Source organism: Puntigrus tetrazona, chromosome 25 (genome assembly GCF_018831695.1).
Source record: "Puntigrus tetrazona isolate hp1 chromosome 25, ASM1883169v1, whole genome shotgun sequence".
Classification (NCBI taxonomy): domain Eukaryota; kingdom Metazoa; phylum Chordata; class Actinopteri; order Cypriniformes; family Cyprinidae; genus Puntigrus; species Puntigrus tetrazona.
The window spans coordinates 9,700,127-9,717,416 of record NC_056723.1 but is presented as its reverse complement, the minus strand read 5'-3'; the positions used below and the strand labels follow the sequence as shown (position 1 = coordinate 9,717,416).

The 17,290-nt window shown below is 36.2% G+C and overlaps 1 protein-coding gene across 1 annotated transcript in view; it reads left to right on the top strand.

Moving 5' to 3' along the window:
- Nucleotides 1–17,290, top strand: part of magi2b (membrane associated guanylate kinase, WW and PDZ domain containing 2b) — a 77,545-nt gene that overhangs the window by 47,128 nt on the left and 13,127 nt on the right. Inside the window, 7 exon segments of the mRNA XM_043228343.1 lie at nt 3,087–3,144; nt 3,280–3,401; nt 3,596–3,778; nt 6,308–6,816; nt 7,735–7,900; nt 12,272–12,303; nt 15,718–15,895. Coding sequence (XP_043084278.1) covers nt 3,087–3,144; nt 3,280–3,401; nt 3,596–3,778; nt 6,308–6,816; nt 7,735–7,900; nt 12,272–12,303; nt 15,718–15,895 — 1,248 coding nt within the window.

The following is a 17,290-nucleotide window of genomic DNA, read 5'->3' as shown; positions in this document are numbered from 1 at the left end:
TTGCTAGGACATTACAACAAAGCCATTTCAGTTTGGAGTTTGGTTTAGGGTATTGATACTGTTTGCTAGGATGTTGCTGGATGGGTTTTAGGGTATTCCAAATGATTTGAGGTCACTTTAGGCAATTCTTGTGGTGTTCTTTGTGCTTGATAGGACATTCTATGAGTTTAGGCTTCTAGGACATTGTTTGCTAGGTTTCTAGGGTATGCTGAATGCTTGTGAGGTCATTTTAGGTAATCACTAGTTTCCTGTGTGGCTAATAAGACAATTCTACAAGTTTGGTGTTTGTTAGGATGTTCTAATCGGTTGCTAGGATGTTGTTAGATGTTTCTGTGATATTCTGAATGCTTGTGAGGTGAATTTGCACTTGCTAGGACATTGTTTGCACTTTCTAGGACATTGTTTTTTGTGGGTTGCTAGGCAGTTCTAAATAGTTGCTAGGGCATTACTAGGTGGTATATAGGATATTCTGAATAGTTATAAGGTCATTACAAATTATTGCTACAGTGTTTTGTGTGGCTGATAGGAAATTCTATAGCCTCGTTCACACTGTAAGCCTAAATCAGATTTTTATTATACAATATATGCACAGTTTTATTGATTACATTTTTATTGATTTATTTTATTGATTTATTTTTTTTCAATAGACATTGTATGAATTTGCACTTGCTAAGACATTTTTTTGATGGTTGCTAGGGATTTCTGAGAGGTTGCCAGGGTATTATTTGGTGCTTGTCAGGGAGTTCTAATTGGTGGTTGCTAGGTAGTTGAAAGGTTTTAAGGTCATTTTTGGTGATTTGCTGCAGTGTTCTTTGTATAAGTTGATAATTTGATAAGAGAATGATGCTAAATGGTTTCTAGGGAGTTCTGAATACTTGTGAGGTTTTTTTTAGAAAATCGTTACAGTGTTCTTTGTGGTTGATAAGACATTCTAATAGTTTGCGCTCTGGACATTGTTGTTTGCTGGTTGCTAGGAAGCTCTCAGTAGTTGCCAGGACATTACAAAAAAAAATTCCCAGTTACTTCGAAGGAGTTGCTAGGGCATTGTTTGGTGGTTGTCAGGGAGCTCTGAGGGGTTGCTAGGCCATTGTTTTGGCGGTTACTTCGACATTGTTTGGTGGTTGTCATGAAGTTCTGAATGGTGGCTGCTAGGTAGTTCATTGAGCATTGCTTGGTGGTTGCTAAGGTGTTCTGACTAGTTACTAGGCAGCTTCTAGTATTAGTGAGGTTGTTTCAGGTGGTTGCTATAAACGATTGTTAGGAAATTGCTAGAAGGTTGCTAGGTGTTGATGTTCAGACTGGTTGCTAGGTTGTTAGGAGTGTCTTTTTAGGTAATTCCTCAAGCACTGTTTGGTGAATTAGCTTTGCATTTGTGTGAGTGTGCATGTTTCGTGCACGCCATTTATTCACAGGCGTAGATGACTTCATCTGCACGTATATGTGCGTGTTTTGAAGAGCGCTGGCAAAAACTGCAGCACGTCCCACTGGCGATGTTTTTGATAATTACTGCGCGGTTTGCGCATGTAGCCCATTTCTTCTTGATGTTTCAATAATGTCAAATTTGGCTGAAAAACAGCACACACAGGAAAAAGCATCTTGAATGCCGCACGTGATGACAGCCCTTTGTTGTCATGGTGATCTCGCCAGCCCTTTAATTTGTTTTGTGTCTCTCAGGCGGATTGAATTGCATGAAAGTATGTTGGCTGTAACCTTCGGGCTGCCAGACCTCCCCTCACTTACCGCTGTGTGTCCTAATTAAGCTTTGTTTTACACACTGACTGCCAGCGTGAACGGCCGGCTGGATTGTTGGGGATATGAAGTCCAAATTCTGGCATGCGCAGGGAATGTTTTAAAAAGACGTCTAGACTGATTTGCGCTGTGTATTATCATACACTGCAGGCATCCCTGGGGTTATTGATTTACTGGACTGGGCTTCAGTATAATGAAAACTGTGAGGAATGTTTTCATGACATGCATGCTTCGTGCCGTGCATTAAATAGCTCATTTTAAGCTTGTTGCTTCTGAAGTTTTCATACATTAAGGTTCACCTTTCAGCCGTTGTCTCAATCATTTGTGAATTCGAAATTATGGTAATACTTCACTTGAAGCCTGATTAAATAATGGAGAATCAAGGAAAGGAAAATGTATTTATACAGCACGTTTAATAAACATTTCTAATTTCAATTGCTTTACATAGGCATGATAAAAAAATTATTTAATGCAAAAAAAACTTGATATCACGTTAATTTAAATTAGACTAAGCAAATAAAGAATATAAGAATAAAATAATAAAGAAAATGAAGGAAATTAAGAAAAAATAGAACTATGTTGTGCGTATACTCTATCTATCTATCTATCTATCTATCTATCTATCTATCTATCTATCTATCTATCATTTGTTACTTTAGCATTATTTCTATAGTATTATAGTATGAATTTTTTAAATTACTATTTTTGTATTTTTAAGTTAATTTTTGTCTAGGATTATGTTTTAATATATGTTTTAATAATTCGGTTATGGGCTTTGGGGATTTTTATTAGTTTCATATTTTTATTTTTAATCATTTAAAATGTTAGTCTAATGTTTATTTATTTTTTGTCAGTTTTAGTAACAGTAATATGTTTTAATAATAGTAGTATGTATATATATATATATATATATATATATAGAGAGAGAGAGAGAGAGAGAGAGAGAGAGAGATTTCTGCAATTCCAATTGCAGAAATCTTAAACTTTTTAAGTATTTGATATTTATTTAGTATTTTAATATTTCTAGTATTTAATGTTTTATATGTATGTAGTATATGCATTCATATTCATGTGTGTATTGTTATTGTTTCTTTAAACTGAAACTATTTAAATTTAAATGTGAACGTGTGTGCCTGCATACACACACACACGCACACATTTTAATTTTAATTGTTTCAAAACAAAACTAAGCAAAAATAAAAGTTGAAAAAAAAAACTATGCAAGGAAACAGAAAATAGAACCCAGACTACATTAAATACACACGCAGCAGGGGTAAACAACATTTGCATCGAGGTGCCGACAATCTTTTTTTTTTTTTTTTTTTTCCTTTCTACAGAACTTCCATATGGCTGGGAGAAAATAGACGACCCTATTTATGGCAGTTACTATGTTGAGTAAGTTCTTCAAAATTCTTCTTTCAAATTTTAGTCCAATCTGACCCCGAATCATCCGTGTCATGCTCTTCAATAAGCGTGCCGAGGGAGGGAGGGTCCCAGCGTGATTAAATATCTGCTCGTTCTGCCCCGCAGCCACATTAACAGAAGGACACAGTTTGAGAACCCCGTCCTAGAGGCCAAACGAAGGATGCAACAGCAACAGCAAATGCAAAGTCAAGGTCTATCGGCGCTGCCATTGCCCACAATATATAGAGGTACTGCTTTTCTCTGTGGCCCATATATGCCATCTTCACCCAATTGGTTTTATTGGTGTTTCTTGTTTTCGGGTTGCTCAGGTGTGCCCTACTTTCACTTTAGCTTGACCGAAGCACCAAAGACCATGCAGTAGAGATGGCTGTGCTTTGTGCCGTGTATTCCTCTGATAGTTTGTGTGTGTTTGTCTTCACAGAAAAGCCCCCGTTCACGAGAGACGCCACACAACTCAAAGGGACGTTTCTCACCACGGTGCTACAGAAGAGCAACATGGGATTCGGCTTCACCATCATTGGTGGGGACGAGCCGGACGAGTTCCTGCAGGTCAAGAGCGTCATACCTGAGGGACCTGCAGCCCAAGATGCCAAGATGGACACAGGTGAGAATGTCGAGGAAACCAGGACCTCAGGACATATGTTGTCTTCTTCAGTGTGTTATAATCTTGTGTTGACTTTTATGCTTGTAGTCTAAGAGAAAGGTGAATGAAGGTAGTTTAATGTAAATGAATGTAGTTGTTTTGATGTAAAGTTATTTATTAATAATTCTATTTAAAAATATATGCATACACTCACACACACACGTGTATATATAGTATATAGTGTGTGTGTGTACAAAACATTTTAATATCCATTTTTTAATAAAAAGACTTATTAATATTCCTTGTAATAATATACTGTAATACTTGTACTTTAATGCTTTAATAATAAAGTAAATTATGTGTGTATAGTATTATATAACTATGTATAATTATTGCTAACAATTAACTGTTAATAGTTACATAATTAATATATTATAATTATTTTTAAAATATTTATATTAGTACTTTCAAATGATTAATCACTCTTAATCTAAAAACACACATATAAAGGCTATATTTTGACAGCACTAATTTATACTTACCAGTAGTTACCTTAGGTTAGCTTTATTTAACAATTTGGTGAATTTGCTGAATTTGTCCAAAATTTGTTTTTAGTGACAACTTTCCGTTTTATTACCAGTGATTGTCACACCAACCATAGTTACTGTTGCTAAGGAAAACAAACAATGCCTGCAGGTCTAATTGTCCAAATTTAAAACGATTCTTTCTTTTATTACACAGACAGACACTAACCTATATATATAATATACATATACATATATGCACACACATATATATATATATATAGAGAGAGAGAGAGAGAGAGAGAGTGAGAGTGAGAGTTGAGCCGTGACCTCGGATCTCAAAAGAAAACCCTCAGCTCATGGGCTAGGAAACATCATTATCTCTGTAGCCACCGCTTGACAACAGTCCCTAATAGCTTGCACAGAGCTAGCGCAAGGTCATGCTTGTCGCAGTGTGTTTTTCTGCGATGAAAGAGCGTCTTTGAGTGAGTCATCACAGGCAGACGCCGAAAGCTTATTTGCTGCTTTTTCATAAGTTCTCTATTCCCTTGTAGAGGAACTCTTAACCTAGTATGGGAAACTTACGTCCTCGCTGCGCCTCTACCTTTCTGGATGGCTTGTTCGCTTCCTTGATCATGCGTTAACTTCAGAAGTGTATCACATCCGTGTGGTCTGAAGATGACATCACTTCCCAAGGCCCTCACAGTTAATGATGCTGGCAGTGGCTTTATTTGCATATGCCTACAGCTAGCATTGCAATTTGGGCTTTGGTGGGATCTTGTGTGTTTTATCCGCTTTTGATGGGGGAATGGGGTCCTTTTATAGAAGTCCTACTCTATTCCACACACACTTACACAGTTGGCTTGTTTCGATAGTTTCAACAGGCCTCAGGTTGCCTTTATTACTGAGATGCCTCATTATCGTCAAGCTTTGCTGATAGCTTGCTCGGTTGGTGTCTACAATTGTCTGCCCTTATGCAATAAAACCTTTCGTGTATGTGTGGAGAGGACTTTAATCCGAACACCTAGCGAGCTGTCTTGCTGTCTACTGCCACATTAGCAACATTTTGCCAAAATATCGCAGGAAAAAATAAGCTCCATTGGTTATTGTAAATAGTCGAATGATATATTAAGAACAACTCACAACTCACAAGGAGCTATCAAAATATCACATTTGTGCAACCAATCTAAACCTGTTGTGAATTTTTTTGCCGTTAAGCTAAATTGCAGCTTGTGTGGATTCTTTTTTAAATTACTTAAATGACCCATAAAAATTTGTCCAAACTTTGAAGGTCTGTTTACAACAAATTTAATACTTAAATATGCTATTTTAAAGGGACATTTCACATAAAAATTAAAATTATGTAAGTCCGTAAGAATTTCGTTCTGTATTGCAATGCAAATTAAGATATTTCTGATGAAATTCAAACTATGAACTTTCTCTTTAATAATTGTTCTAGTTCTGTCAGAATAGTGATGTCCACACCGTTAATATTGTATAAGGATAACAACATAAATGAACAGTTTTACTACAAAAGAAAACCAAAAACTATGGTTATTGTGGCCAAATGATGGTAACCACAAAATAACAATTGTTTTTCTACACTAACCATAATTTAGCCATTGTATTTAACCATAAAACTGTTAAAAATATATATATAAAAATGGTATGTAATTGTAAAAACCCATGATTCATTTTCAAAAAGGGATAGTGTTGGAATCATCAAAACAATATTTTTTTCAGCTGATCAATAACAAAAATGCTGAGTAGGCGACTCCAGTAGAATTTAACATTAGCATGTTGCTAAGCAAACAGAGTGTACTTTAATAAGGAACGAATGCATTTAAACAGGATTTTCATACGTGCTGAAGTAATGACTGAAATGTAGATTGACCAATAGAATGCAGGCACTGTACATAATCAACCAATCAACCATGGTGTGCAAGAAGGCAGGAAAGCAAGAACAGTGAATACGACATAATGCACTTACGCTTCATATTTTGTTTTGTTGTCTCATTTCTTTCAGGTGATGTAATCGTCTATATCAACGACATCTGTGTTTTGGGCACAACCCATGCTGACGTGGTGAAGCTTTTCCAGTCCGTCCCCATTGGCCAGAGTGTCACCCTGGTGCTGTGTCGAGGTTACCCTCTCCCTTATGACCCAGAAGACCCCTCCGCTAGCTCCTCCATGCCCCCCTTGGGCCTAGTGGATCACCCGTTGCTGCTCAATGGAAGGAACAACTATGAAAATTACATGGAGTACATGTCTTTGACTGGACGTTTAGTGCCCGAGCACGGCGAGGGCCTTACCCCGCATCCCCATCCTGGAGACACACACCTGGACGGCTCTCAGCCTCCATCCCTGACCACACCGGGACCCCCACCTGAAGACAGCATCTCCATGGCGTCCTCCTCAGGAGCAACCGCCGGTGCTCAAGTGGCCCCTGAACTTCTGAGTCTCACTATAACCAAAGGCACAGAGGGCTTCGGGTTCACCATCGCTGACAGTCCCACAGGACAAAGAGTCAAACAGGTGCGCTGATATCCATGTTACTCTCTGAACAAACTATCATTCAGTTTATCATTCCATTGTTCTATCTATCTATCTATCTATCTATCTATCTATCTATCTATCTATCTCTATCTATCTGTCTGTCTGTCTGTCTGTCTGTCTGTCTGTCTGTCTGTCTATCTATCTATCTATCTATCTATCTATCTATCTATCTATCTATCTATCTATCTATCTATCTATCTGTCTGTCTGTCTGTCTGTCTGTCTGTCTGTCTGTCTGACTATCTATCTGTCTATCTATCTATCTGTCTGTCTGTCTGTCTGTCTATCTATCTATCTATCTATCTATCTGTCTGTCTGTCTGTCTGTCTGTCTATCTATCTATCTATCTATCTATCTATCTATCTATCTATCTATCTATCTATCTATCTGTCTGTCTGTCTGTCTGTCTGTCTGTCTGTCTGTCTGTCTGATCTATCTGTCTGTCTGTCTGTCTGTCTGTCTGTCTGTCTGTCTATCTATCTATCTATCTATCTATCTGTCTGTCTGTCTGTCTGTCTGTCTGTCTGACTATCTGTCTGTCTGTCTGTCTGTCTGTCTGTCTGTCTGTCTATCTATCTATCTATCTATCTATCTGTCTGTCTGTCTGTCTATCTATCTATCTATCTATCTATCTATCTGTCTGTCTGTCTGTCTGTCTGTCTGTCTGTCTGTCTGTCTATCTATCTATCTATCTATCTATCTGTCTGTCTGTCTGTCTGTCTGACTATCTGTCTGTCTGTCTGTCTGTCTGTCTGTCTGTCTGTCTGTCTGTCTATCATTTTATCACTTAATATGTTATTTGTTGTTATTTTAGAAAACAAATAGTGCATGATGTTTTTTTGGAAAATGATACATTTTATATATACGTGTCTTAATTGTTTCTATATGTTTGGATCAGGTTCTGGAGCCTCAGGGTTGTCCGGGGTTATGTGAAGGAGATTTGATGGTGGAGATTAATCAGAAGGGTCTCCAGGGACTCAACCACACACAGGTGGTGCAGCTGCTCAAGGACTGTCCAGTGGGAACAGAGGCTACGCTTGTCATTCAGAGAGGAGCAGCAGCAGGTGCGCACATTTCCACCCTTCATTTTTAAAACCAGGATCATCAGAAATGAGCCGACGGTTGCCTGAAACTTTCCGACCATGGCAAAGTTCAGTGTTCACTGAAAATATACATTTATGTCAGTATCTACTCACCCTGTTTTTTTTCTATCGAATACAAAAGGAGAAATTTCGAGGAATGCATACACTGCATTTTATCAATAAATGATTGCATTTAAGAGCTGTCCAAAACCTGCATGCTCCAAGGTTTCAGAAGACATGACAGCTCTGTGTTAGTAACAAACCAGAATTTATGTCTGATTTATATATATATATATATATAGTATTGTGTATTGTGGTTAAATGTGAATGTTACCCAATACTCACTTTTAAATAAGTGCATTTGCCTCAAGTTAATGCAACATATATTATATGATAATTATTTAAAGATTGCAGAATATTACACATTGGGTGACCTTTCCTTGGAAGTTTTGGTTGAATAGTACTTTTGTACACTTCAGCGCTTGAGTTTTTAGTCTTTTTCTAGTCTTTTTCTAAGCGCTCTAAACTTGCCTTAAGCTTTGATTCAGCAAGATTTTGAAACATTCCTATAATAGACTCCTAGATGTGCTTTGCCTCACAAACTAACCAGTACATCTCAATTTCTCAGACTCGAGCTGTTTTCTTTCAGAATAACTGAAGCTGATGAGCTGTTTTTGGGCAATTTTAGCAAAGCCTTCGCAAGATTGCACACTGTATCATCTCTTGGCAAGAGCTGGTGACTGTTATTAGCATATTCATACTGGAGCCAAGCTAATCTACTAATTCCACGCGAGTCCACTTATCAGAGTGCTTACTTTCATTAAAATGTCCGTGCACAGCGTAATATTTTATCACCCTTCTTAATTAGGATATTCTTAGAATGAAAATGAATGAGGCAATTAATAGAAGCTATCTCGAAGAAGGCTACATGTGTACAGTAAACCTGATATGTGTTCTTAAGGCTCTTGTCTGTTCCTCTGTACGACTATCAATCAAGTAATTACGTCCACGCTTCCTGCCAATTACGCCGTGCGTCTGTTCTCACCTCCTCTGCGTGTTTCATGACTATATCGAAGGCTACGGTCTTAAAGGGCCTCTCAGCAACCACTCCAAGGCCTCTTGTAAGGGAGAGAGAGACGGTCCCGTGTGACTCACTGACTAAGTGCGAGACCATTCAGTTTCCTGCCGGCGCTCTGCCAAGAGCCCGGTCAGCGCCGGCCATGTTCACAGCTCTTTTCCCCAGTTCTCTAATTAAAGCACAGCTCCCACACAGAGCTGTGGAGATAAACAGGAAGACGAATCGGAACGCAGAGTGGCTCGAGGGGGGCCGGGCGCTCGGCGAACAGGCCAATCAGAGCGTGTTGCTTCCCGACAGGTATCACTGAGGGAATACTCTGAAGTAGATGCTGATTGAGGAGATGTAATTTATTCTTGGTGACGTGAAGAGTTTATATTATCATAATTTACATAAATTTACATGAATATATCTATTTAAAGCAGCAGGATGAATGGGCAAGTAAATGTCAAGACAAGCATAATTTCACACCAGAACAAGGCGAGAATTCTGAATTCAAAGACGGTAAATATTCTTTCTTTTGCGCTGTCTGCATAAACTTGCAGTGTAGCCAGAGCCAGTTATATAATTTCATTTTTGAATTAAAATTGGTTCCATCCAACAAAAAAAACAAACCACTGGAACAGGATGCTGTGAACTGAAATAGAAATCTGACAATGACAATATCTATCTATCTATCTATCTATCTATCTATCTATCTATCTATCTATCTATCTATCTATCTATCTATCTGTCTGTCTGTCTGTCTGTCTGTCTGTCTGTCTATCTATCTATCTATCTATCTATCTATCTATCTATCTATCTATCTGTCTATCTGTCTGTCTATCTATCTATCTATCTATCTATCTATCTATCTATCTATCTATCTATCTATCTATCTATCTATCTATCTATCTATCAATCATTTCATGTTAAGACGTTAAGATAGATGGTATTATTTTTGTTATTTGATTGTTGTTATTTTAGAAAAAATGTTCAGTTCATGTTCATGTTTGGATCAGGTTTTGGGGCCACGGGGTTGACTGTCTATATATATATATATATATATATATATATATATATATATATATATATATATATATATATATATATATATATATATATATATATATATAGATGCCAGCAAATTCATAATGAATATAAACTGCAAATATTCAGTATTTCAGCAAGACCTACTTAGGACGAGTTATTGGATTGCATTTGCACCCATGTGCATAAATGCAACTTTTGCAATAATTTCACTACATTCATTTCTGTTGGAATCAGAAATGATCTCATTTGGCAACAGACTGCCGAGGGAGGTAAATGCAATAAGAAATGTATTTCTTATCTCCAAATTTGCCCAGAGTACTAAAAGAATCATTAAGGAACCAGAATTGTCCTTACGATTCCCATTTCTCTGCCTTATTAGTGCAGCAGTCTGAGCACAAATCCACTGTCCGTCTCCATCTCCGTCTCTGCACTTCTTTTATGAGGATTATTGACATCTCAGGTAGCACTGGACAGGCAGGTGTGAGGTGATAACTATACTCCTCTGACTTCCTGTACTGTCGGAAATATCATCAGGGCCGTGGCATTTCAGCAGAGCAGACATCTATCTTGCATCCTCTCGGCTCTATTCCTTCTGGGTCTCGGAGAGCTGACAGTCACCCCGATTCCCTCGCGACTCACCTTTCAGCCCTCACCCGAGAGAGACGCACGACATGAATGAAACCCAAGCGTGCATGAGGTCACTGACAGAGCGTGGCATTCAACTCCATCTAAGTTTGACTTTTTTGAAGGTTGTTTCTCTATTGAAGTCCGAATGCGGCAATCAAGGATTAAGAGAACAGATCCTTGAAGCCTTGAACACAAGCTAGACCGAAGCTCTGTGCTTTTGGTTGTCCATATGGCTTCTTTTGTGGAGCATCGGTGGAGGAGGAGGACTTGTGGAGTAGCACGACTGTGCACGTTTGCCCCGAGGCTTTATGTTTAGCCCTTCGCTGCCAAGTCGTGTCCTGGTCATATAGCATTTGATGTAATCCTGTTAGTTTAAGCAGGCAGAAAAATGCCTTGCTTCCCTACAAATGCTCACAGACACATATCCAGATGTACACATGCGTGCACACATTCATGCACAGAGAAGCACAAAGACTCATTATATAGGCTGTGCAGTTGAAATAAACAGGTATGAAAATGAGAAATGAAAAGTCATAACTCGTTATTCTCATAGCACCTCTGGCCATGGTTTAATCACATTGCAGATGAATCTTAAACAGTCTTCTTCATATCACAGGCAGTCATATCACAAATGCACATCATGCACATTATTATACAGGGAACTCAGAATAAAATGGTATTGCGGTAGTTCTTTGCATATTGTAGAAATTGAAAGGTGTGGTTGTAACTATGCATAGCTATTTCTGCCCAGTCTGGCCATTAACATAGATTTCTTATGTAGTCAGTAAGATACAATATTTATAATGTCATAATATTTTTCATAAATGTTTTTATTTGAAGAAAAGTAGTTGATTTTGATGTAATTTCGGTTACAATATTATTATACGATATGAACACACTATTCTATGTCAGTTTTTCTGACCCCATTGGCTTTTTTAATAAAACAAGAAAAACATGTCAGTGGAGTCTAAAAGAAATAAACTTAAAATCGAATGCAAATGTTTATCTCAAGACAGTACGCAGTACGTCTATAAATAAAATATCTTGCAATAATGGGTTTTCTGTTGTATTTACTACAATCAGAAAATATCACTAATAAAACATAAACTGCTTAAGAAAATTATACATAATACATGATACATAATACATAATAAATAATATAGCGTGATTCAGATTTAAAATGTTCTCTTATAATAATGGTAAAAATGCATTTATTTTACTTGTAAGTGATCATAATTTTATTACAGATATTTGTCCGAAACAAATGAGGCCAGTGATGCTGAGTGATGTAAAGTGATCTAGATGCTAAAAGCATTTCTGGCTATTTGTATTTTACAATCGTTCATAACTGCCTGGAAATCAAGAATCTAGTTTAGTGTCTTCAGTCTCCTTTATGGTACTAAATACTGTTTCCCATGCTTAATTTTAGTCTTTTTATTTAAGATGAGTTTGGCATCTGCTCAAAGCTAATGATGTAATTACCTTGCAAATAAGTGCAATAAACTTTCCTCACCGCCTACAGGACAACAAAGTGAAGAAAAAAATGGATGAATGCTATGTGACTGAAAAATTACTCCTTAGATCTAATGATATGAATCATTCTCTCTTTGTCTTATCAGGCCTCTACACACCCTGGGATCCCACAAAACAGGTAAATGATTTGAAATATTTACTTTCTCAAACTGCTATTTATTTTTGCATATTCCTCATCTGACCTTGACACCTGCTGTAAATTCAAAGGGTTGTCAAGATAGAGATTGGACCACGTTATATTTGGTTCCATTAACAGTGCTTTCTTTCATTGGTATGGATGGAACGCCGTATATATAGACACATCATTTCAATTAGCCAATTCAACAAACTTAAAAAAGTTAAAATTGCTATGTTTTTGTGAATTAAAATGCAGTGCAACCAATGTAGCCCGAACCTTGAAGGAATGACTCTTATGAGCTCTTATAAATATTCATTTAAATGAACCAAATGCATATAGCACAAACACAGTTGTCTGATTTCAGACCAAATGACTCTTTTGTGTCAACTTGAGGGGGGGTTTTTTCCGAAAAGGCATTTTTGTATGCAATTTGTACAAACATAGATTCAATTGTTTTACACTTAATTATCAATGGGGTTAAATAGATTATATGAAAACATGCAAATGAGACCATACACAGTCATTTGAATTTGCCACCAATTTGGCCAACATATAATTGCCGTTACAGTGTTTTTTAACCATTTTAGTGAATGAAATACATATACAACAACTAGTTTGAACTAATGAGCCTGATCATTTTAATGAATCAAATGCAGACGGCACAACCAGAGTCGGATTTCTGTACAAAGCACATGATTTTATGAGACAAATATTAATATTTTTCAAGCTGTTTTTTATATGCATTTACTGTCAATTATTCATTATTCATGATTAATCACACTCAAAATAAAACAAATACATAACATATATGTGTGGACTTATGTGTTTATATATAAAAATACACACATACAGTCATACATACATCAATATATATTATATATATATATATATATATATATATATATATATATATATATATATATATATATATATATATATATATATTCATGGGAAAGTGGTTTCTTTTGTCAAATAAATAATTGGTGTAAAACTAATCCCACAGCTTTGGAGTGACATGAGTGTGAGTAAATAATGACAGAATTTTCATTTTTGTGTGAACTTCCTCTTTAACATTTAAAAACTTCAAATGAATCCATTTTCAGAAACGAGGAGTTTTGTTTTTAAGTCGGACAGAGCTATAAATCACACTACAGCATGATTGAGTCCCCGGGTCTCGGGAACGAGGAGGAGGAATATCAATTGAGTATCACCTGCATAATCTTTGCTTGGAATAATTTCTCTTCATGATAAACACATTCGAGCGTGCTCCACCTTCACAAACACACATATTAAAGAGGCACACTTTTCTGTCAGTTAAAGCGTTTTGTTTGCTAATGCAGCAGCACAAGAAGCATACCGATTAAGCGCGCCACCCATGGCGACTGCGTTAATGCATCTGTCACGCGGGACGTTTCCACGTCGGGTTTCATCAGAGAGTTATCCAGCGCTGAACACGTGCTGAGACTGAGAACTCGTCGTTGCGCTTTGTCTTGAAGAGCGATCGCTCTGAGCTGTGGAGGGATTTCGGCCTTCAGACACTGGTCTAAAGGCTAGCCCGAGGTGTGCAGGTGCTCACATTCTTACGATTTATACAAACATCGCCGGATCATTTCTTTAGCAAAAAAAAGAAAGGCTGAATCAAAGCGGTCACAATTCCATCAGTGTATCTGATGAAATAATGAATAAATTAATTCTGTATTATGTAGCAGATATTGGCAAAAGCTTATTTATCTTGTGCATATGTCTATGAGAACTTTTGCATGTTTTTAGAGATCGGAGAAGTTCAGTAATTGGCCTTAGCTTTTTTATTTTATGAAATACTACTAACAAAACACATAATGCATTTGTCTCATGAACGCTTAGTCAAAAGCAATACATGTTAGATTCACTTAAAATAACGTACTCGCTTGAATAAATGAATTTGGAAATGCATGCGTTTGAGTCATTAATGTTATTTATTTATTATTTCTTTGTGAGTGTGTGAAGTCTGATTCAACGTTGTTTGTTTTGTGATGTACTCTGAAAATAAGATTTAAAAAAAGATTTATTTATGAATCAGACCACAGTTGTTGTGCAGTATGTGTTTGATTCACTGCGATGAAACGACTACGAGTCATTTGTTATTACGAGTCATTGTAAATATTAGTGCTGTCAAATGATTAATCGCAGTTTTTGTTTGTATAATATGCGTAGATATAAATCCACGCACATGCGTTTATATATTAAATATATTTTTATTATACATTATTTGAATATAAATATGTACGTATAAATACATGTACATTTTCCTAAATATGTACTGTATGTGTGTATAATTATATACGCAATAATAAGTACACACATATATGTTATATAAGCAAAAATCTTTATTTTGGGTATGATTAATCAATAATAATCGTTTGACAGCACTAGTAAAAAAATATGAAAAACAATTATATATAAGGAAATCTGACAACTCTGGTTGTGTTGTATGATTCATTAAAATGAGCGGCTCAGAAGAGTCATTAGTTCAAACTACACAACTTGGCAAATAGCATCTATATTTTTATTTAAAATATATTTATATATAAATATATTTAATTTTATTTCAGTCAATGTTTATTTAGTTTTGAGGTACATTTTTTGTGGCTGTTATTAGTTTAGTTTAACAATAATAATCATGGTTGATACAAAAATGTATATAATTTGCAATAATTTATATATTTATACACTCTCACACATGCACGATTGACCATTCCCGATTGGCCATGTAATAAAAGGCGATATTTAGCAGAATATCCCAGGCAGTGTTTGTCACTATCCCACAACAAATGAACGCTATGTTATATAATCGTCCTTAGTTTGACACATCTTAATTGAATTGCGGATCCATAAATGGTGTTTAGCCAAACTAAATGGACTATACATCGCAGCTTAAGTTTCTCCGAAGCCTCGTAAAGTAATGCGACATTTCATTCAGCTCGTTTATGTATTTCTAGAACTGGCCGTGATATCTAATTTCGGTGAGAGATACATCATTTTCAGGAAGCCGTCCAGTTCTGCTGGATTCAGGGCTCATAATGGAATTGGCAGGTTAAGCGGAGAGAGCTGCAGGTGAAATGAACAGCTCACAGGAAATAGGATCCATTAGCCCCTGGGGCGCATGACTGTAGCACAGATACTTCGCTTCACACTTTAGTCCCTCACTTAGGGCTTAATTCATCTCCCCCACTGAACCTCCAGAGAGCGATTGGACTTCTAAACTCTCTCCTCGCAGAAAGAGGACAGGAGTAATGACGGGGGTCACCTTTATGATTCGCCAGATGTTCTCCTCTTGAACTTTTAAAGGATCTACATGAGAGATTCGCTCTTTTTTTTGGCGCCTGTAAATATATTATCCGCTCAAACCTGTCCATATCTGTGTTTTCCATATAGTGGGACCCTCAAGGAAGCCCCCAGACCAGCTTGTCGGCTGCTCTGCTCCCCCACGGTGCCCCACATCCCGGCCAGACGCTCCACCGCTCCTCCGTTCCAGACACAGAGGCCTTCCACCTGGGCAAGCCGGACCCCTACGACCTCTATGAGAAGTCACGGGCCATTTATGAAAGCAGACGTAAGTCAGAGATTTTGCTCACTTTCTAATTGTTTATAAATGACTTTAATAAAATATTTCAGCTTATATTTATGTGTGTGCTGTCAAAAGATTAATCGCATCAAAAAAAAGGTTTACATAATATATTTATGTGAACTGTGTATGGGCAGGTAAGTAGATAATTATATTTATGTTTATTGTATTGCCATATTTATCTGTGTAAATGATATAAATGATAAAACTATTATGACAATGTAAAGTTCTATTTATTTATATATATATATATATATATATATATATATATATATATATATATATGTGTGTGTGTGTATATATATATATATATATATATATATATATATATATATATATGTATGTCTGTATTTTCTGATATGACTTATTATATAAACTAACAATATAATTCTTATCCTTAAGGATTAAAGATTAAGCAGAAAAAGAAATGAAAAAAAGGTTGAACAATCATCAAATACGTGGCAATATGTACTAAGTATGCAAATGGCGTGTTAGCAGAAGAAGAAAGTAGTAGTATACCTTGCTTTTTCTTAGCGTCCGTTTCCATAGTGACTCATTGATTCACTGCTCTGAGTGCTTCTGATGCAAACAACCAGCACCTCTTTATTTTAAGCAATTATTCACTGAAATCCTGTGCAGAACGTGTCCCGGGAAGTCTGACATGCCACTCAAAATAACCAACAACAAACAATACTGTAGTACTATTATCACTGGGTTCCCACAGTTATGGAGATGCTGAAAATAAAGCTGATAAAATAAAATGGGAAAGACCTGGAAACTGATTAAATGAATAATCTAAAATGGTCTGAATAAAATAATTTTTTCAAAAGTAATCCAAAAATCTGGTCATGGAAAAGTCATTAAAATAAAATAATAATAGTAATAAAATAAACAACAATATATATATATATATATATATATATATATATATATATATATATATATATATATATATATATATATATATATATATATATATATATATATATATGCGTGTATATATATTTAAATTAAATCAATACTAATTGGAAAGCAAAATTTTACAGAAAGTTTAAATGAAATTAATGCTAATTGGAAAGCTTAATTTTCATGAAAATAATGTCAATCCAGTAATATATATATATATTTTTTTTTCTATTTGAGGTGAAAAATGAGCTTCTTAAATTCTTGACAGGTTTCTTGTGACTAAAAAAAGCATAAAGCCAGTTGACAGAACAAAGTCCATTTCTGAATAATTTGATTGTTTGAAGCTCTTGTTTCTCATTCACACAGAGCCGGTCCCTCCTCGGACGCTGACAGACTCTACAGGCGAGTAGAAGAATGCGCTGCCTTCCCTTTCTTTATGTCACAGAGCACATATGCTGTTAGTCACATTTCAATAGC